This window comes from Diospyros lotus, chromosome 3 (assembly GCF_014633365.1).
Source record: "Diospyros lotus cultivar Yz01 chromosome 3, ASM1463336v1, whole genome shotgun sequence".
Classification (NCBI taxonomy): domain Eukaryota; kingdom Viridiplantae; phylum Streptophyta; class Magnoliopsida; order Ericales; family Ebenaceae; genus Diospyros; species Diospyros lotus.
Genome location: NC_068340.1, coordinates 12,544,640 through 12,567,074, shown reverse-complemented (window position 1 = coordinate 12,567,074; position 22,435 = coordinate 12,544,640). Strand labels below are relative to the sequence as shown.

The 22,435-nt window shown below is 39.1% G+C and overlaps 1 protein-coding gene across 1 annotated transcript in view; it reads right to left on the bottom strand.

The window, feature by feature from the left end:
- Nucleotides 1-554: 554 nt before the first annotated feature.
- LOC127798321 (uncharacterized) overlaps nucleotides 555-22,435 on the bottom strand; it is a 93,846-nt gene continuing 71,965 nt past the window's right edge. Inside the window, exons 9-10 of the mRNA XM_052331815.1 lie at nucleotides 1,602-1,769; nucleotides 555-1,016 (exon numbers count right to left, since the gene is read on the bottom strand). Of these exons, the coding sequence (XP_052187775.1) occupies nucleotides 780-1,016; nucleotides 1,602-1,769 (405 nt within the window). The 3' untranslated portion in view covers nucleotides 555-779. The remainder of the gene's footprint in view (nucleotides 1,017-1,601; nucleotides 1,770-22,435) is intronic.

The window sequence follows — 22,435 nt, the reverse complement described above, 5'->3', positions numbered from 1 at the left end:
GAGTACTGTTATTCATCTAAATTGAAAATAGATTTTTAATCTAAATATACACATTTTCATTAAATAATAAAAAAATATACATCTAGACTAGAGATGCATGTCTAGTCTAGATGAATAACATTATACATCGAAAAAAATAAATTTTGATTCCGGCAAAATAATACTACTTGAAACGGCTAACGAGACGTCCAATTCATTTATACACGTGATGTGACATTATTTTTATATGATATAGCTGAAACTACTACTTTAAATGATACCACAAAATCATTTAATTTGGTAGTCTTAGTCTATCCTTTACAAGTGACATTGATAACGTGATGTCATTAATTAGTGAAACTGAATCCAGCTTGCTAACAAGGGAATTAAAGCCAACTATTCTCTGGCACAGCACAGCTGCAATAAGTAGACAATTCAAACGGCAAACTATTCCTGGCTGGGTTCCAAGTGAATGTATCAGTTTACCTGGGATGGGATGGGATGGGAGTGGTCATTTCCAAAATCACCATGAAATTGGCCAACAATTAATTAACTTCTAAAGTTCCTTTTGAGAGTGCAGAAAGGATCAGAACGAGAAGAACATGACATTTTCCTTTTCTTTTTTCGGTAATTGTGACTGTTCCAGTCAAGTTTACATGTCCTGCAATGTAAGATCTTACATAAACTATGATACAGAAGATACATGATCATGTCCGCGGACAGTTGCACCAACAATGAACCAAGTTCTAGTAGTCGTCAAATATGACAATTAAGCGCTTATGTACACATTCCCTTCTTCTTTAGCTTCTTAATGCTTTCAATTTCATTGCATTTGAATCCATCCAAGATGTGATCACATCCACAAGTAGGTCTATATCCTTTGATATATCTGCACGGAGGACCACCCCATCTACGCCTAATGTGCTGCCTACCTCTTTTGCAACAGTCTCCCATGGGGTGCCTGCAGTCAAGTTTGCCAAAAATTCCCCTCCCCTGTTAACAGTATCTGCAATTCCTGGAGGAACATCTGGCAATGCCTGTGCATAATAAACAGTAGATTGCTTGTTTCATCTTTGGAATTTGATATCACATTTGCATCACGAAATCCATAATTTAAAACAACAGTCTTTCTCAGAGGCCCATATATCAGGCAAAACGAGTATTCATTTGAGCATGAATCTAAATAAGCATGATTCTAGACTTGACCCTGTTACCTACCATATGTATTTATTTTTCCTGAAATTCACTCCTATCCCACAATCTAATGGCATGTGGAGTTTGTTTGACATCATGATGATTCTTGTGCTGGGACTTTGCCAGATGATGACATCATATGCCATATTATGTTCAGGAAAGTAGTAACACTCAGGTATGTATTGGTATAACACTGTGAGATGCAGAAAGCACTATGTGCTGTAAATTTGCAAGAATTTCAGCTATATACCATTCCCAAAATAGTTCAGAGTATGACAAGAGTTAAAAGACGAACAGGCCAACTTTGACAAGAATATGGTAAATATAGAAGTACTATAGAAGGCTATGGGAAGTCCAGAATATGACCATAAAAAAATAAAAACGTGAGGCACTAGAGGAGGTTCATTCTAAATCTGCAAAAAATTTACCTGATGCAAAGGGAGCCCATGATCCCCTGGCAAATACCGAATTGACAGATCCAGCATTGAGCTAATGGCGGAATCACTAAGCACCTGAGCTAATGCTGGAGTTTCATCAATTGTATCTTCTTTGAACTTTACTAGAAGATTCCTGGAAACCCCATAGTACGACTTTATCTGGAATTTACAAATTACCATGAACTAAGTGACAAGAAATGTTCAAAACCCAAAAAATATATGTAAAAAAATAACAAACAGGAATAATTATATGGTATTTAAGGATCAATGTCAGAGCACAAGGACACAACACCACCGAGAAGGCATTTAGTTTTATCAAAATTCTTAAAATACCATTGTGTTTATATAAGAGAACGACTCTGTATTATTTTATAACATCCATTTATATATGTGCAGCCTATTTCTAGATTAGGAAACATAATAAATTAAGAAACTACACAAGAATAGGAATCTACTAGAATAGTATCTATACAGCTAATTACTGCAAATTACAGCAATGCATATTCTATTTCCCAAAATACAAAGGTTGACTAAGCTATATTTAGTAACAAAAAGCAAATAAGAAAGCTAAAGATTCGATAATATTGATAGCCAAATCTTCCTAATTTTTCACATTTTCCCTCAAGCTGGTTTGAAGATATCTTCCATGGCCAGCTTGTTTATCAGCTTGTCGAATTTGCAGCCCCTTTGTGAGGACATTCGTGATTTGATCACTAGTTGAGATGTAGGGCATACAAATCAGTTTGTTGTCAAGCCTTTCTTTGATGAAGTGTTTGTCAACTTCCATGTGTTTGGTTCTGTCGTGAAGAACTGGGTTGTGGGCAATGGAATACACTTTCATGGGAGTGAGTTAGATACTTTCAATTCTTCCAACAGGCTTTTGATCCACATACCCTCACAGTTTTCTTGTCCCTTGGCAACTCAACTATCTCCCAAGTACCCTTTTTCCTTAGAGCATTCATCTTTTCCAAACTGTAAATTTTCAATTCTGATTGTCTAGAGCTTCCAAACTGTAAATTTTCAATTCTGATTGTTTAGAGCTTCCTATATGCTTTTTGAAACAAATAGGTGAGAGATCTTAAAGGTAAAGGCTCCATGGTTATTAGAGAGATTTTCATAGGACAAGTATTTTGAATGGGATGATTGGTACAAGAATGAACACCTTTTCTAAGAGCTATCGGAATATCAAGATCTAAAAGCTCATTAGGAGTGGAATCAGGGATTAAGAAATAGGAGTTGGAATTGAGGAAATACTTGGAAGACTCCTGAGCCCATCACCCTGAGATTCGGATTGGCCTTGCGCTAGTGTGATAGGGAGGTCCCTTTCTTTTGTGTGATTTTTTCATCTAGTATAAACCTGAAACTTAGAATTCAGATTTCTTTGTTGTAGTGTTTCTCCCCCTGAATGTAAATTAATTATGCTTGGCAAAGTTAAACTATGATTACTTTGCATTTCATTATTTAAAATCGGATTTGTTGAAGTTTGTTTTGGAATTGTGTTGGGTAGAGACACTTCATTCCAAAAATTATCTTCCTCTTTCTCTTACTCCCTCTGAAGAGAACTTTTAAAAACAATCCATTTTCAACAAAGGTCACATCCATGCTAACATGCATTTTTTTTGTTTTTTTGTTTTTGGATTGTAGCATTTGTACCCTTTTTTATTTGGTGCATATCTGGTAAAAATGCATTTTCCTTCCCTGGGGTCTACTTTGGAGCTGAATTTAGCAGGTATGTGTACAAAAACCATGCATCCAAATACCTTAAGTGGGAGACTCAATTGTATTCTAGATTCTGGAAAGGACTTTTTTAAAAGTCCAATGGTGTTGTGTATTTCAAGATCCAATTAGGCATCCTATTAATCACGTAAGATGCTGTCAAAATAGCCTCACCCTATAAGTATTTTGGAACATTTGTTGAAAACATAATAACATAAGCAACTTCAAGTAAATACTTGTTTTTTTGTTTAGCAATTCCATTTTGTTCAGGAGTTTCTCGCAAGTGGATTGATGTTGGATTCCTTTTTCCTTTAAAAAAATTCCCAATCCTTCATTGAAATATTTCATTACATTATTAGAATGAAGTATATCCCAATTTTTGTTTCGAATTGATTTTCAATCATGTTAAAAAAATCTTTAAATAACCTTGTTACTTCAGATTTTTTACTCAAGTAAATCCCATACAATCGTGTATGATCATCAATAAATGTTACAAACTATTTTTTTCCAGCTACAGTGATGACTTTAAAGAGTCCCCAAACATCACTATGAACCAAGTAAAATGGTTTTGAAGCAAAATGTGGTTTTGCAACATACGTAGTATGACGATTTTTAGACAAATAGCAACTTTCACATTAAAATATGAAACATTCATATTTTTGAACAAACTTGGAAACAAGTGTTTAAGATATTGAAAACTAGGATGTCCTAGTCTGCGGTGGCAAAACATTATTTGATCATAAACAAGGATAGAACGAACACTACTTAAAGACCCTTCGGGTCCCTTTCTTCCCGAAGACCCTTCGGATGACTTCCTCGGGGTAACTTCTGGGGCCTTATTTCTGCTCTCCCAAACAGCAGATCGAGTTTTGCCCCGCTCACACCTTTGTTCTCCCAGATAATGAATTAAGTTATCCCTTGAGCAACTTCAAACTCTTTCTGGTGCCACTCTCTAGCACAGGCATCACTTTATCTTCTAACTGAGCTTTGCTAGTCCTATCTTGAGCTTCCTAAGACAAATAAGTTTTGATTTTTGTATCTCGGCAACAACATATATCAACTTGTATGTTGTTTCTATACTATTTGTATACAATTAACCTGTTTGTACAATTTTATTATGTATTCATTTTATTTCTCTTATTATATATTTTTCAGATTTAATTCTTTAAGAAAAATACCTGACATGTCTTTGACAACATGATGTTTTTACTTAAATACATATTTGAGTTAATCAAATATATGTGTATATATATAATGTGTATATAGGGTTGGCAATGGTTCGGTTTGGTTTCGATTTTTGCCAAAACCATAACCAAATCAAATTTAAATTACTAAAACCAAAACCAAACCATTACCCATTTGGTTTTAAAATTTTAAAACCATAACCAAACCATTTAGTTTCGGTTCGATTTCGGTTTAACCATGATTTTTTTAGTTTAATCCATATCAACAAACAAAGACAAATAACATTCATAAATTTTTTTGATAATTTCATAACAAACAAAGATAAATTCTAATAAAGTTACCTTATTCTTGCATAAAGTTACAAAACTTATTGGATATAAAATCACATTTCCAAACCTACAATTGTTAAGATCAATAAATTAATATGTGCATAACTAAATTGTATTTAAGCTAAAAAAAATTAGCTACGAAAGTTAATACCTTCATGAACAACATTAATATATTCTTCGTAAATTGATGCATATCCATCTGAAATGAATGAGCCAACTCCATCTAACAAAATTATAAATATAAAAAATAAATTAATATGAAGAGATATGAGACAGAGAGCGAGAGGTAGCGAGGGTGAGAGAGATTGAGGGCGAGCGAGAGCAAGAGGGGCTGAGTCCTAGCGAGAGCAAGAGAGATCTAGTGAGGGCGAGTGAGAGCAAGAGAGATACAGAGAGCAAGGGCGACTGGCGAGCTCGCGCAGAGGAGCAAGAGAAAGGAGGCAGAAAGGGTGAGAGAGATCGAGGGCAAGCGAGAGCAGGGGCTGAGCCCTAGCGAGAGTAAGAGAGATCCAGCGAGGGCGAGCGAGAGCAAGAGAGATGCAGAGAGCAAGGGCGAGGGCGCGCGGACAAGCGAAAGGCAGAGAGCGAGAGGCAGCGAGGGTGAGAGAGTGAGAGTGAGGTCGAGAGAGGAAGGAGAAGAGAAGGGGATAAGGGTTTGCAAGCAAGGCAATTGGGCTAGGGTGGGCTAGGCTCGGCTGGGCTGGGCTCAGGTGGGCGGGGTTGTATATAATATATATTATATATACATATTATATTATATATATAATATATTATATATATATTCGGTTCGATTCGGTTACCCACCATTCGGTTCGATTTCGGTTCGGGTTTTGGTTTGGTTTTAGTGAAAACCATAACCAAACCATACCCATTGAAACAGTGTTCGGTTTTTCCCCGAACCAAACCATTACCCAGTCAAACGATTTTTAACCGCGTTGACTGGTTCGGTTTCGGTTTGGTTCCCCGCAGTTTCAGTTGCAATTGCCATCCCTATGTGTATATATATAAACATATAATAATTCTACAATATATAATGTGTATATATATTGTAGGGATTGTAAGGTGATACCGGGAGAGTGTTTGACTACTCAACATAGACTTCTAGTACTTGACGTCCAAGTAAGAAATTGGAAGAGAAAAAAATCACATAAAACAAAATCCAAGAATCAGGTGGTGGGATTTAAAAGGGGAGAAACAACTAATCTTCAAAGAAAAATTAAGGGGTAGAAGAGAATGGAATGGAGAAGGACAGACAAACCAAATGTGGAGAGAAATGGCTAATGTCCTAAGAAACAGAGCAAAGGTAGTGCTTGGAGAGACAAATGGTAGAGCCCCTAACCTTAAGGAGTCTTGGTGGTGGAATGAAGAAGTGCAATTGAAAATTAAAAATAAGAAAAATTGCTATAAGGCTGTATATCAGTGCAACAATGAAGAAAATCAAAAAAATTATAAAGAATCAAAAAAGGCAGCAAAAAAAGCTGTTAGTGAAGCAAGGTCAAAAGCATACGAGAATCTATATAAACGACTTGATACAAAAGATGGAGAAATGGATATATATAAATTAGCTAAAGCAAGAGAAAGAAAAACAAGAGATTTAAATCAAGTAAAATGCATAAAAGATGAAAATCAAAATGTATTAGTGAATGAGGGAGCGATTAAGGAGAGATGGAAGGAGTATTTCACAAAATTATTCAATGATGATGGCGACACAAGAGTTAGGTTGGGACATCTTAGTAACTCCAAAGGGAACGTGAGCTATACATTTTATCGACGTATAAGTCCAAATGAAATAAAACAAGTATTAAAAAAGATGAAAAATCATAAGGCGGTGGGACCGGATAATATACCAATAGAAACATGGAAATGCATGGGAGAAGAGGGTATCTCCTGGCTAACGAAATTATTTAACGCGATTCTTAAATAAAAAAAGATGCCAGATGAGTGGAGGAAGAATACTTTGGTTCCTATATATAAGAACAAAGGAGATGTTCAAAACTGTGAAAATTACAGAGGAATTAAGTTAATGAGATATACCATGAAACTCTGGGAGAGAGTAATAGAGCAGAGGCTCAGAAAAGAAACAGAGGTCTCAGAAAATCAGTTTGGTTTCATGCTCGGTAGATCAACAATGGAAGCTATATATCTACTGAGGCGCCTAATGGAAAGGTATCGGGATCATCAGAAGGACCTACATATGGTGTTTATAGATCTAGAAAAGACCTATGATAGGGTCCCTAGAGAAGTATTATGGAGAGTATTAGAGAAGAAAGGAGTCCGAATAACCTATATACAAGCCCTTAAGGACATGTATCATGGTGCAGAGACAAGGGTCAGAACATGCGGAGGGGATACTGAACCGTTTAAAATTACAATAGGATTGCATCAAGGTTCTGCACTAAATCCATACTTATTTGCTTTAGTAATGGATGAACTCACTAAAGATATTCAGACAGAGGTGCCATGGTGTATGCTATTTGCAAACAACATAGTGTTGGTGGATGAAACAAAAGAAGGAGTGAACACTAAGCTTGAGTTATGGAGAAACAATTTAGAATCTAAGGGATTTAAATTAAGCAGAAAGAAAACAGAATATATGGAATGTAAATTTAGTAAGAATGCAAGAGTGAAAGATGTTATAATAAAATTGAAAGATCAAATCTTACAAAGAAAAGACCATTTTCGATATTTGGGATCAGTGATTCAAAAAGATGGAGAAATTCACGAGGATGTCACACATAGAATTAAGGCAGGTTGGCTAAAATGGAGAAATGCATCGGGGGTGTTATGTGATGGTAAAATCCCATTAAAATTGAAAGGAAAATTCTATAGGATAGCTATAAGACCAGTTTTGTTGTACGACTTAGAATGTTGGGCAGTCAAATACCAACACGAGCAAAAGACGAATGTAGCGGAGATGAGCATGTTAAGATGGATGTGCGGCCATACAGGAAAAGATAAAATTAGAAATGAAGTTATTCGTAATAAGATAGGAGTAGTGCCAATAGAGGAGAAGATGAGAGAGACTAGACTAAGATGGTTTGGTCATGTGAGAAGGAGACCAAGAGACGCTCCTGTGAGGAGAATTGATGAAATGGAACAATTAATCAAAAAAAGAGATAGAGGCAGACCTAAGAAGAGTTTGAGGGAGACATTAAAGTTTGATATGAAGTGTATGGATCTCAATGAAGATATGACAAAAGATAGAAATACATGAAAGTCTAGAATTCATGTAGCCGACCTCACATAGTGGGATAAATGCTGGATATGTTGTTATTGTAGTGTCATAATGAATAAAAAAATTTATTATGATTAAATATATCTCTTTAAGAGATATAAATTTTTGTAGAACATATAATAATTCTATAGTATGATTTTTATTTATTATGATTAAATAAAAAAAATTATGATAACTCTGAGTTTTGTAGATACAATTGAGTAACTGAATAAAAATGAATAGTAGGTACAATGTGATGTGGAATAGATGCATAGCAAATCTGCCTCCATGCAATGCATATATGCGCTGTTGTTTACATTCTCTGTCCCTCACCAAACAAAAGAAAAGAAACCTAAAACACTATCAACCAGACCCAAGGGCATTCGTTGTAATTGTTTCTTGTTTGTATTTTCCCTTAGTGTGTGTAGAAAACAAACTGTATGATTTAGAATAATTCTTCCTTATTCTCGTATGTACATGATCACATCCTCTTATAGAGGAGAGGAGATACAACAAAAGGAAACTAACCTAATACCAAGAAGGAAAGAATACAAACAAGGAAAAGATATATATGAACATTCTTAAGAAAGTTTTCTAAGTTTGAATTAGGAAATATCCTATTCCAAATTCGGAGACATCTAAATCAGATTTCTTTCTTGATTTTCCTTCAATAACCAACACTCCCCCTCAACCTAGTGATGAATGTCTATCATTCCCAGCTTGCCTATTAGTTTTTCAAATCTTTTGGCAACCAGCCCTTTAGTTAGTGCATTAGCCACTTGATTTTCATATGACACATAGGGAATATGAATTAGGCCTGCATCCAACTCTCCTTTATGAAGTGTTGGTCTATTTCTATATGCTTTGTCTTGTCATGCTGAACAGGATTATGGACAATCCTAATAGCTAACTAATTATCACAAAATAGCTCAATAAGACCTTGAATCTTGATTTTCAAATCCTATAGGACAATCCGTAGCCACAAAAACTCGCATAAAATAAGGGCCATAGCCCTAAATTCTGCCTCTACACTAGATCGTGCCACAATGCCTTGCTTTTTACTACTCTAAGACACAAGATTTCCTCCTAAAAACACACAATATCTAGTTGTAGATCTCCTATCAATTAGTGACCCTCCATGGTCTGCATTCGTGAACTCTTTAATATTCAATTCAACCCCTATTTTAAACAAGATGCCCTTACTTAGTGTGGCTTTTAGATAGCTCAAAATCCTCCTTACTCCTTGCATATGCTCCTCGGTTGGGTTGTTGATGAACTGGCTTACCAAGATGACAACAAAAGCTATGTCAGGCCTAGTATGAGAGAGGTATATCAACCGGCCAACTAGCCTTTGGAACCTTCCCTTATCCATTGTTTGACCATTAGGATTTTCCAGCAGTTTAATGTTAGGTTCCATGGGTATGTTGGCTCATATTCCCAAAAAGTATTTGAGGATCCCAAGGTCTTTAATTTCAAATTCTTTAGCTAATTTTTTCTTGAGAATCTACTATTCTTCATCATTTCTAGTAACCACTATATCATCTACATACACTAGCAAAGCTATGACCTTTTCTCCTGAATGTTTGATGAAGAAGGTATGATCTCCTCTACTTTGGTAGTATTCCATAGACTTCATGGCCATAGAAAATTTGCCAAACTAGGCTCATGGGGATTGCTTGAGCCCATACAAAGCTTTCTTAAGTCTGCACACTTTCCCTGCATCTCCTTTCTGAAATCCAGGAGGCAAGTCCATGAACACTTCCTCCTCCAAATCTCCATGTAAGAAGGCATTCTTCACGTCTAGTTATTGCAGCGTTCACTCGAAATGAGCTGCTAGTGATATAAGGATCCTCACCGTGGTAATCTTTTCCACGGGGGCCAAAGTCTCAAGATAATCTATGTCATAGGACTGAGTATAGCCATTGGCCACCAGTCTTCCTTTATACCTCTCCAAAGTTCCATCAGTCTTGTATTTCAAATTGAAGATCCACTTGTAGCTTACTGGGGTGACTCCCTTAGGTTTAGGCACCAACTCCCATGTCTGGTTTTTATTTAGAGTTTCCATCTCCTCTAGCATAGCTTGCTTCTAGTTCTGGTCTTTTAGAGCTTCATCAATTGACTTAGGAATAATAATAGTATCTGTTGAGAGAGACTTTAGGACGAATAGAAACCATCTCTTATTTATTCTATGCGTATGAAACCCTATATATACAAGAAGTATGCTAATAAATCTCCTAAAAACTAGGAATGGATAACAGCCTAATAAGTAGGAACTAGATTGCAACAATCTTCTATAATTTACAGATTTATACAAAATATTAAAACTTAAACTTGATTTATCCTCTTAGGCTTCATGCTTCCTTATCTTCCTATCATTAACCAGCGTTCCTTATCTTCTAGTTGATAAGCTCCTTTAACCGTAACACTCCCCCTCAAGATTGAGAATGGATATCGTCCATTCCAAGCTTGCTAGTCAACTTTTGATACACGACTGTAGGCAACCCTTTAGTGAGAATATCTGCAAGTTGTTCACAAGATGATATATATAGAGTACATATTAGACCACTATCCAATTTTTCCTTAATGAAGTGTTGGTTCACCTCAACATGCTTGGTTCTATCATGTTGCACCAAATTGTGAGCAATACTTATTGCTGATTTGTTATCACATTATAGTCTCATAGGTTCCACCAAAGTGATCTTCAAATCATCTAACCAAATTTTCAACCAAAGTAACTCACATACCTCTAATGCCATGGATCTGAACTCTGCCTCTGCACTTGACCAGGCCACCACACTTTGTTTTTTGCTTCTCCAAGTTACAAGATTACCCCCTAGAAAGGTACAATAGCCGGATGTAGATCTCCTGTCCACCATTGACCCTGCATAATCTGCATCAGTATAGGCTTCGAGTATCATACTCCTTCCCCTTTTGAACATAATGCCTTTCCCTAGTGTCCCTTTCAAGTAATGGAATATTCTAAAAACTGCTCTAAGGTGAGTTTCTTTTGGACTATGCATGAATTAACTGACCACCCCCACCACATATGCAATATCTGACCGAGTGTGAGCTAGATAAATTAGTTTCCCTAATAGCCTTTGGTAGGATTCTTTATCAACCTCTTTATCTTTTGGAACCTACCCCAATTTGTGGTCGAATTCAATCGGAGTAGTAGTAGCCTTACAACCGAGTAGTCTGGTTTCTGTTAGCAAGTCCATAATATACTTTTGTTGAGAAATAAAGATGCCCTCTTTTGAGTGTGCAACTTCTATGCCCAAGAAGTATTTCAATCTCCCCAAGTCTTTAATTTCAAACTCTTTAATTAGGCATTCAATTAGTCTAGTCATACTTTTTTCATCATTTTCGGTCACAACAATATCATCCACATATACTAATAGGACTGTTACTCCCCCTGTGGCCGAGTGATGGATGAAGAGGGTATGGTCTACTTGACTTTGTTTATACCCTAAGGTAAGCATCACATGGGTAAACCAGCCAAACCAGGCCCTAGGAGATTGTTTAAGGCCATACAATGCTTGTTTCAGTTTGCACACTACCTGCCCGCGAGTATCTGTACCCTAGCCCAGTAGTAAGTCCATGTAAACTTCCTCTTCTAGGTCTCCATGCAAGAAGGCATTTTTTTACATCATATTGCATTAATGGCCAGACTAGGTTAGCAGTTAGAGATAGGAGAACTCTCACTATATTTAGCTTTGCAATTGGGACAAAGGTGTCTAGATAGTCAATGCCATACACTTGGGTGTATCCTTTTGCTACTAGCCTTGCCTTATACCGGTCTAGGATCCTGATCCCATCGGATTTGTATTTGACTATATACACCCACTTGCATCCTACCGGTTGTTTTCCTTTGGGTAATTGAACTAGCTCCCAAGTGTTGTTTTTCTCAAGGGCTGCCATCTTGACTTCCATGACATTCCTACAATTCTCATCCCTTATTGCTTCGGAAAAATGGTGAGGAATTGGAATGGTATGTAGGCTGGTTAGGAAGGTTTTGTGTTGGGTAGACAGTTTGGAGTAGGATAGGACCAGGTGTAAAGGATGTTGAGTGCAGGTCCTGGTGCCTTTTCTGAGGGCTATAGGCCATTCCAGATCACTGGGGGAAAAGGTAGGATCACTCTGAGGTGTAAGATATTCAATTATAGATGCAGTGGAGTCAATAAAAGTGATAGAATTGCTACCTGCTGGTGCCACAAGAGAGCTGCTGGTGTCAATGCGGGTAACAGGTGCAGGAGAGGAATTAGATTCTTGGATCTACACTGGGCTAGCAGCCAGCTTCTATCGCCTTGAGTAGACCTACAGGGGAGGAGTACTCGGTGAGGTTTCCTCTAGAGCCTTGTCTGGTGCATCCTCTGTAGTAACCGGACCTGGTGAGGAGGTAGTTTGAGGTGAAGGATCTATATTAGGTAAAGATAGACTGGATCTCCCTCGATAGCTTGTTGGCTGTCATGAGAATGATCAAAATAGGGAGAATTTTCCACAAAAGTGACATCAGCAGAGACTAAGAATCTTTTGGAAGGAGGGTGGTAACACTTATAGCCCTTTTGGCTGGAGGAATATCCAATAAAAATGCATTTCAGAGTGCGGGGATCTAATTTGCCTCTATGAGGGTTGTGAACATGCACAAAGGAGACACACTCAAATATTTTTGGTTTCCAGCAGCTAGATATATGTAAATCAGGAAAATAGTTGCTTAAGAGTTGAAGAAGGCTATAGGATCCAAGAGTTTTGAGATGACAGTCTATTAATAAGGGTAGTGGTTGTTAGAACAGTCTCTCCCCAATAATTTTTTGGAACATTATGGTAAAAAAGTAGTGCCCTAGTCACAGCCAATAGATGTCCATTTTTCTGCTCAACCACCCCATTTTGTTGGGGTGTATATGGACAAGATGATTCATGAATAATTCATTTTTGTTGAAAAAATTGTGCGAGGGATTGATTGAAAAAATCTTTGGCATTATCAATCCTTAGCCTCTTGATTGGCACTCCAAATTGAGTACTAATCATGTTATAGAAGAAAGGAAAAATAGTGCTCACTTCAGATTTGTTTTTCATAAAAAACAACCACATTACCCTAGTGCAATCATCCACAAATATTATGAACCACCGTGCCTCAAAAAGATTAGGAATAGGTGCAGGGCCCCAAACATCACTATGGATAAGAGAGAATGGACTAGAGGTTCGTTTATTGGATGAAGGGTAAGACACCCTTTTATGTTTAGCAAATTCACAAATAGGACAATGAAAGTCTCGAATATCACAACTCCTAAACAAAGATGGAAACATAACTCTAAGAGTAAAAAATGAAAGGTGACCAAGACGATGGTGATGTAACCAGATCTGGCCCTTATTAGATTGCACCAAACAAGACACAAGATTCACCTTGCCCTTGTTTTCCTCCCCATTTGATCCATCAAAGTAGTATAGGCCAGCCCTAGCTTTAGCAAGCCCAATCCTCTTCTTCAACCCTTGTCCCTGAATTTCATAACAAGTAGAAGAAAAATTAACACTGCAATTATTGTCTAGGGTAAGCTTTTGAATGGAGATGAGGTTGGTGAAAAGTTTAGGAACATGGAGAACATCCTTGAGAGTTAGATGGTTATTAAGGATAATATCTCCTTGGCTAGCAACAGTGGTCAAGGAGCCATCTGCCAGGGTTATCCTTTTAGAGCTTGAACAAGGGCTATAGGTAATGAAACAATGGGATAAATGGGTCATGTGATCTGTTGCCTTGGAATCAAGAATCCAAGAATTAGATTGGGTTATTCCCGAAGCATGTGGGGTAAGAGAATGAGAGGACATACCTGTAAGTGCAAGAGAATAGATACCTTTTTCTTTCTTGTCAAGAGAGTCTAGAAAGTTTCTTAGCTTTTCAATTTCTGCCCGGTTGAAATCCAAGCCATCTGCCTGCTCCTTATGTTCCCCTTGCTTGTGCTCTGCCTGTTGGTGACTGTTGGCCATATAAGCTTGATTTTGGCCCCAAAGTTGTCCTCCTTTAGATGGTTTTCCATGTAACTTCCAGCATCTCTCTATGGTATGCCTTGGTTTCTTGCAAAAGGTACACCATAGAGAGTCTCGAGAATCTCTATTGCTGGAAGTCTTATCCCCAGCAGCCTTCCTTTCCTCTTTAGGACCCCGGTTAGGACCTCTCAATGCTATTAATGCTGACTTTTATATAGGAGCAGTGTCTAGCATTACTCATCTTCTCCCTTCTTCAGCCCGAATTAGAGAGATTACCTTATTTAGGGAAGGTGTATCCTCTTTGCCAAGTATTTGAACCCTAACTGCATCAAACTCCATATTAAGACCTGCCAAGAAGTCATAGGTTCTCTCATTTTCCACAAATCTTTTATGTAAGACTGCATCTTCACTGCATTTAATCTTTAGGCATTGATAATGATCTAATTCTTGCCATAGAGTTTGCAGCACATTAGAGTACTCAGTAACATATCTTAACTCTTGTTTGGTTCCTACAATCTTAGTCCGGACCTCATATATCTGTGTTGCATCCTTCACTTTAGAATATGTGAGGTTGACAGCATCCCAAATATCCTTAGCGATTGTTAAAAACATCACCGTATCACTTTTCTCGGGTACCATCAAATTCCAAAGCTAAGACATAACTAGAGAATCCTCCTCATCCCATGCAGCAAACATGGGATCTCCTTCTTTAGGGCTGGTCCCTAAGAGATGACTTATCTTACCTTTATCTTTGAGAAAGGTCTGGATAAGCTGGGACCACTTTAGGTAGTTTCTCCCATTCAACCGGTAGGCCGCCTGGAGATTTTATAGTTCTCCCCCATTACTTGGGCTGCTAGATCCAGTGAATGGGGCTTTTGAAGGGCTGCTTGTTTCAATTGCCTTTGATGTAGGATTGGTGTTGGAGACGATAGACATCTTAAGGAGATCTTGGACTTACTCATCGGGTGATGGACCAAACGGATGAAGGGAAAAACAGGTGAAAGAAACAACTCTATTGGGTGAAGAAAAAAGCCACAACTGACTTAGATCACTTCAAGAAACGGAATGGCACTAACAGTCGAAGCAGGGAAAAAATCGGCAATGAAGGCCTAAATAGAATTTCCTAGAAAGCAGGCTCTGATACCATGTTGAGAGAGAGCTTAGGAAGAATAGAAATCCTCTCTTATTTATTCCATGCATATGAAACCCTATATATACAAGGAGTATGCTAATAAATCTCCTAAAAACTAGGAATGGATAACAGCCTAACAAGTAGGAACTAGATTAAAACAATCTTCTATAATTTATAGATTTATACAAAATATTAAAACTTAAACTTGATTTATCCTCTTAGGCTTCATGCTTCCTTATCTTCTTCTTTATCTTCTTATCATTAACTGATGCTCCTTATCTTCTAGCTGATAAGCTCCTTTAACCGTAACAGTATCCAATGATGTTAGGAAGCTTTTATGGTTTTGGGAGAGATGATGGTAGGAAAGGTAATTGGACAAGGGATGTTGTGTACAGCTTTTGACCCCTTTTTTTATAACAATTGGTAGGTCCAAATCATTAGGAATAGGGCTAGAAAGGGTTAAAACCAATAGTTGAGTGAATTCCATACCCGGGCTAAGGCTTGATGTTGATGTAGGCTGAGGATCCACAATGGGCTGTCTTCTTTTGAATACATAAGGAGAGCCCTTAAACCTAACCAGGGATGGTAGCAGTTGAGCTGCTTGCTCATTGCAGTTTGTGGGCTGGGGAGAGATAGGAGAGGAAGTAGGGGAAATAGGAGAGGAGGTACGCTGAGGAGATTGATCAATGTCAACAAGTTCACTGGAGTCGGTTGGTGCTGATCCTAAGTCAGGAAAGACATCCCTAGAGCTTTGGTCACCATATTCTCCTATCTCTCCCTGGGGACCAACCTAAGGAGGACTAAAAAAGGACTGAGATTCAACAAACATGACATCTTTGGAGACATAAAATTTCTGAGAGGAAGGTTTGTAATATTTGTAGCCCTTTTGAGTAGAAGAATAACCAAGGAAGACACACCTAAGAGCTCTAGGATCGAGTTTGTCTCAGTAAATTTTAGGAATGTGAACAAAGCACACAACCAAACAATCGGAGAAGAAGGGGAGTATGCAAACTTAGGTCTAGGAAGAAAGAGGACAGACAATAGAAGGACACTAGTTATTTAAAACTTTAGATGTAACCCTTTTAATCACATAAGCTACTGTTAGAACAGCTTCTCCCCATAAATTTTTAAGAACATGGTGATGGTGGAGAAGTGCTCTGGCAACATTAAGGAGATGCCTCATCTTCCTTTCAGCTACTCCATTTTGTTGTGGAGTATCTATGCAGGAAGACTCATGAACAATCCCCTCTTGTTGAAAAAAATGATGCAAGTGATTGTTGAAATAATCTCTTGCATTATCAGTAAGAAACTTTTGTATGGGAGTGCTTAATTGAGTGGAAATTATTTAACAAAAGTAGGGTAAGACAGTTCCAATGGCAGCTTTATCTTTTAATAGAAAGATCCAACACATGCAAGTACAATCATCTATAAAAGAAATAAACCACCTTGCCCTAGAACAGTTGGGGATCTTGGATGGTCCCAAACATTAGAGTGGACATACTTTTTAACAGAACAAAAGGAGGGTGACCTAGCCTATAATGATGGAGCCAAATGTTGGCAAGGTTGGAGTTTGATTGGGATGAACAAGCAACCTTTTGTTGACTCTCTTTAGGACCACTCTCCCTTTTTAAGAACAGTCCATTGTGTTCCTCAGCCATACCAATCATCTTTCCCGTGTCCATATCTTGAAATTCACACATATGAGGACAAAAAATAACACGACAATTTAACTCCTTAGTAAGTTGATGAATAAAGATAAAGTTGGTAGCCAAGTTAGGTACATAAAGTACCTGTTTGATAGATAAGATAGGGCTAAGGTCAACATTGCCCTATCCAATGATGGGAACTGAGGTTCCATTGGCAATGGTTATCTGTTTAGAGGTTTCAAGAGGTTTACATGTGTCAAAAATATTTAAGTTAGGGGTTATATGATTAGTGGCTCCCGAATCTAGGATCCACATGTTATTCCTATCAGTTTTAGAGATAAAAAAAGAACTAGAATGTAGGCATTTACCTTGTTGAGCAAGAGAGCAAGTCCCATCCTGAATTATCCTCAAGAAGCTCTTGAGTTTATTAATCTCTTATGCATTCAATAGATTAAGATAAGATCTAATGCAATCTATCTTATCAGTGGATCCAACTTCCTCTTGCTCCTTGCTTGAGATATAAGCCTGGTTCTTGGGAGTTAGATTCTTGAATCCTCCCATCCTACTCAAAACAACATCCTTCCCATGGAGTTTGATGCATGTATCCCTAGCGTGCCTAGGTTTCTTGCAGTAGGTACACCACAACCCTTCGCAGCCTGAGTTCTTCATTTGAACCTCTAATTTTCCTGCTCTAAAACTTGCCCCTTCTTTGTTACTAGACATCATAGCAGAACTTTCTATATTGGGTTCATTGAACATAGCTACCCTTCGATTTTCTTCACTTCTAACAATGGCAAACACTTCATTAAGAGTAGGTAGTTTCTCCTTACTAAGAACTTGAACTCTCACCTGATCATATTCTGGATTTAGGCCTACTAGAAACTCTACAATCCTATCTCGCTCAAGAATCCAATTGAGGGTGGCAGCATCCTCACAGCACACCATTTTGATGTCTTGATAGTGATCGAGTTCTAGCCATAAGCCTTTCATCATATTATAGTATTCTGTTACAGTTAAAGTGCCCTGTTTAGTGCCACTAATCTTGGTCTTAATTTCAAAAATAACTGAGGCATCTTGGACCTTAGAATAGGTTTGCCTCACTGTCTCCCAAATCTCCTTTGCTGAAGTTAAAAATATGTAATTCTTACTAACCTTAGACTGCATGACACTCTATAGCCAAGACATGATCAAAGAGTCTTCAATGTCCCATGCTGTGAATGTGGGATCCGAGACCATTGGAAGGAAGGGAGGGGGGGGGGGGGCAGTCAAGTGGTCAATCTTCCCTCGGCCTTTGAGGAAGGTCTTCATGAGTTGGGCCCATTGTAAGTAATTCCTACCGTCTAGGCATTAGGAATGATGCATTCCAAGTAGTAATTCCTATTGTCTACCGAGCGGGGGGGGGGGGGGGGAACTTTTCTCCCCTCAATTGATTTATCTCTTGCAAACATGCACCTACAACCTGCTCCCCTCAATGTCCCTTCTTTCTTTCAATTTGAAATTGCCTCCTTGCTGAATTGGCTTCTCCAAGAAGCTAATTTTGACTTTGTCACGCCCGTAGGTGACAATAGGGAAACTCCTTTGACACGAGTATTAAAGGAGTAATGATATCGTTGAGAATAGAGAATTGGGAGGGAGAGAGATAGAGAAATAGAGAGAGAGTTCTGAGAGGGAGAGAAGAGCTAGAAAATAGATGGAAAACAGAATGCAATATTCATATTCGATGCCTTTCTCAAGGAAGCCTTGGAGCTGATATAGCTGAAGGCCACGTCCGCAGGGGATCCTCCCTTCCTAACGGCTATAACCATAAGTTGTCTTATTCCCACGTGGGGAATCTTTAGCTAACAACTGGTGCTGGAAATTACAATAAACCCCAAAAAGGTAGACAGTAAAAACAGAAGAATAACAATGCAAGGAAAAATTAAAAATGTTGTTGCTTAGGGATGGTCGTGACAATTCCCCCCTTCCCTCAACCGATTTCTTATCCTCAAGAAATGCTAAGGAGATTGGCTGTGCGGGGAAATTGTCTTAGGAGATCCGGTAAGTACTCCAGGTGCTGCAATCCGAAGTGTTGCCTCGCCACTTGACCAGTACCTGAATGAGCAGAGCCCCCTGTTTGTACACCACTCTCCTCTCGAGTATAGTCTCTGGTTCCACCACCCCGGTAGCTTCTTTAGGGAATGTAGGGAGGGCCTTGCTCACTGGTTGGCTTCCAACATATTTCTTGAGAAGAGAGACATGAAAGACTGGATGAATTTGGGTCCCTTCCGGTAACTTCAGACGGTAGGCCACTTGTCCTATGTTGGCTTCTATGGTGAAAGGGCCAAAATATTTGGGACTAAGCTTAGTCACCTTCCCCTTAGTGATGGACTTGAGATGGGAGTACTGCAGCCTCAAATACACATTGTCTCATACCGCAACCTCCCCTTCACTTCTCTTTCGATCGGCTGCTTGCTTCATCTTGTTCCTAGCTAACACCAACTCTTACTTAAGCTGTTGAGTGACCTATCTTCGTTGCTGAAGGTATTCTTCTACCGTTGCTACATTGGATTCCCCTTCTACAGCCGGTAAAGTTGGCGGTTGGTACCCAAATAAGGCTTCAAATGGTGACATTTTAATAGAAGAATGATGGTTAGTGTTATACCACCATTGGGCTAGGGACAACCATCGATGCCACTCTTGGGTTGTAAGAGGCAAACACACCTCAAGTAGGTTTCTAAACTTTGATTTACCCTCTCCGTTTGACCTTTTGATTGGGGGTGGTAGGTTGTGGACATGCTTAACTTAGTTCCCAATGCCTTCATGAGTTCCTGCCACATTAAACTTGTGAAGATCCGATCCTGATCTAAGATAATGTACTTGGGAGTCCCATGCAACTTTACCACTCGATCAAGGAAGGCCCTGGCTACATCCTGAGCGGTATACAGATGAGTTAGCCCTATGAAGTGAGCGAACTTGGTCAACTGGTCCACCACTACCAGCATACTATCCCTTCCCTCTGATCTCGATAGGCCTTCCACAAAATCCATTGACACGCTAGTCCAGGCTTGATTAGGGATGGGTAATGGCTGCAGCAACCCCGAGTAGGCTATGTTCTCAGACTTACACCTCTTACAAGTATCACAAGACAACACATATCTTCGAATTTCAGCTTTCATCCCTGGCCAATGGAATACCCTCTTAACCCGTACATAAGTGTTCTGCATACCGGAATGCCCTCTTAGCGGTGATTCATGCAAGGATTGCATGATCTTTTTCTTGAGTTCAATATTATTCCCAATCACCAATCTTCCATCATGTCTCAACAATCCCCCGCTTAAACGTATATTCTCCCTCCTCCTGTGTTCCCACCGTTAGCTTTTCTAATATCCCTTTATCTTTTCATCCCCTTCATAGCTATCAATCACCTCATTGTACCACTCCGGCACCACCTGAGATATGGCTGCAACACTTCCCTCTTCATGGCACCTTGATAGCGCGTCCGCCACTCTATTTTCCTTCCCTTTTCGATATTGTATGGTGTAATCCAGCCCCATTAGTTTAGACATTCCTTTCTTTTGCAGCTGGGTGTGAAGTTTCTGTTGTAACAAGAACTTTAGGCTTTCATGATCGGTTTTAATGATGAATTTACCCGCCTCCAGGTAATGCCTCCATTTGTCAACCGCCATCAAAACAGCTATAAACTCCTTTTCATATATATTGAGCCCCTAATGCTTGGGGCTTAAGGCTTGACTCAAGAAAGCCAGTGGTCTCCCTTCTTGAGCTAACACTGCTCCAATACCCGTGCCACTTGCATCTGTCTCTAGGATGAATGGTTTGCTAAAGTCCAGTAACCCTAAGGCTGGCACCTTACTCATAGCTTCTTTTAATTTAACAAATGCTTCCTCCGCAGATCGCCCCCATTCAAACCCTCCCTTCTTTAGTAATTGCGTCAATGGCTTGCTAATGGCTCCATATCCCTTCACAAATCGCCAGTAGTACCCAATCAAGCCCAAAAATCCCCTTAGAGCCTTTATTGAATTGGGTCTTGACCAGGATACCATAGCCTCTAATTTCCTCGGGTCTATGCTAACTTCTCCATTGTATATGATGTGGCCTAAATATTCCACTTGCCCTTGACCAAAAGCACACTTAAATTTCTTAATAAAAAGTTGGTTAGATTTGAGGATATCAAAAGTGGTCTTTAGGTGAGATAGGTGTTGATCAAAGGTGGGACTATAGATTAGGATATCGTCAAAGAATACGAGTATGAACTTGCGAAGGTCAGGCTCGAATATACGGTTCATGAGTGATTGAAAGGTGGCCGGTGCATTGGTGAGTCCAAAAGGCATCACTAAGAATTCAAAATGCCCATGGTGGGTTCTAAAGGCTGTTTTAGGGATGTCCTCCGGTTTCATTCGAATCTGGTGATAGCCCGAACAAAGGTCAAGCTTAGAAAAGAATTGGGCATTGTGTAATTCATCTAGAAGATCCTCAACAAGTGGTATGGGAAACTTATCTTTGACAGTTGAGGCGTTTAGTTGGCGGTAATCCACACAAAACCACTATGTTCCATCCTTCTTTTTCACTAATAAAACTGGAGAAGCAAAAGGGCTTTGGCTGGGACGGATTATGGATTGTTGAAACATTTCCTTGACCATTCTTTCGATTTCATTCTTTTGGGCAAGAAGGTAACGGTAAGACTGGATATTAATAGGTTTAGTGTTAGGTTTTAGGTCGATTGTGTGGTCTTGAACTCGGGTAGGGGGAAGAACAAACGGTCGATTGTGTGGTCTTGAACTCGAGTAGGGGGAAGAGCGAACGGTTCTAAGAACAGATCCTCATATTCTAACAAAAATGTATTAAGAAGGTTCGAGTATGATACTTGGTCAATTTGTTGGCGAGGGGAGCTAACTGTTAGTAACACTTCCCCGTGCACCTCCTTTCCTCCTCTATCCTCCTCGATGGCCACTATGGAGAATAAGTGTGCCAGTTGGTTCCACCTCCCTGTGAATAATCTCCGCAGCCTTCTCCCACTGATCATGTTATAGCTACCCGATTCCTTTCCTCCTGTCAGAGTCATCCTTCTCCCTTCTTTCTTGAAAGAGACCTCCATCCTGTTAAAATCAAAGCTTATGGGGCTCACCCCTTTCATCCTATCCACCCCTAGGACAACATCACAGCCTCCGAGTTGTAGGAGTCTTAGATTCGCCTCAAACATTTCACCTTGCATTTCCCAGCTAAAACCATTACAAGCCGACCTACTCAACACCCTATCCCCATTCGCCACTGCCACACTCAAGGGGGGTCCCAGTGAGTGGGCATTCAAGTCTCGTGGGCTGTGCTTTCATCTAGAAAGCCATGGGTACTCTCACTGTCGATAAGAATCATCAAGTTACACCCATTCGATCGGCCTTCCACCTTCATAATCTTATTATTAGCTACCCCCTTCAGAGCATGAATGGAAATTTCTCCATTATCCCCCCCTGTTGTCATCCTCAGGGTTTAATTCCCCAGTCCCCCCTTGATCTTCTTCTTCTTCATCCCCCTCTAGTAGAAGGATTTATCTTCTACACTAATGTCCCGGGTGGTATTTGTCTCCATAACAAAAACAGAGGCCTGCTAACCTCCTTTGTTCTCTCAATTGT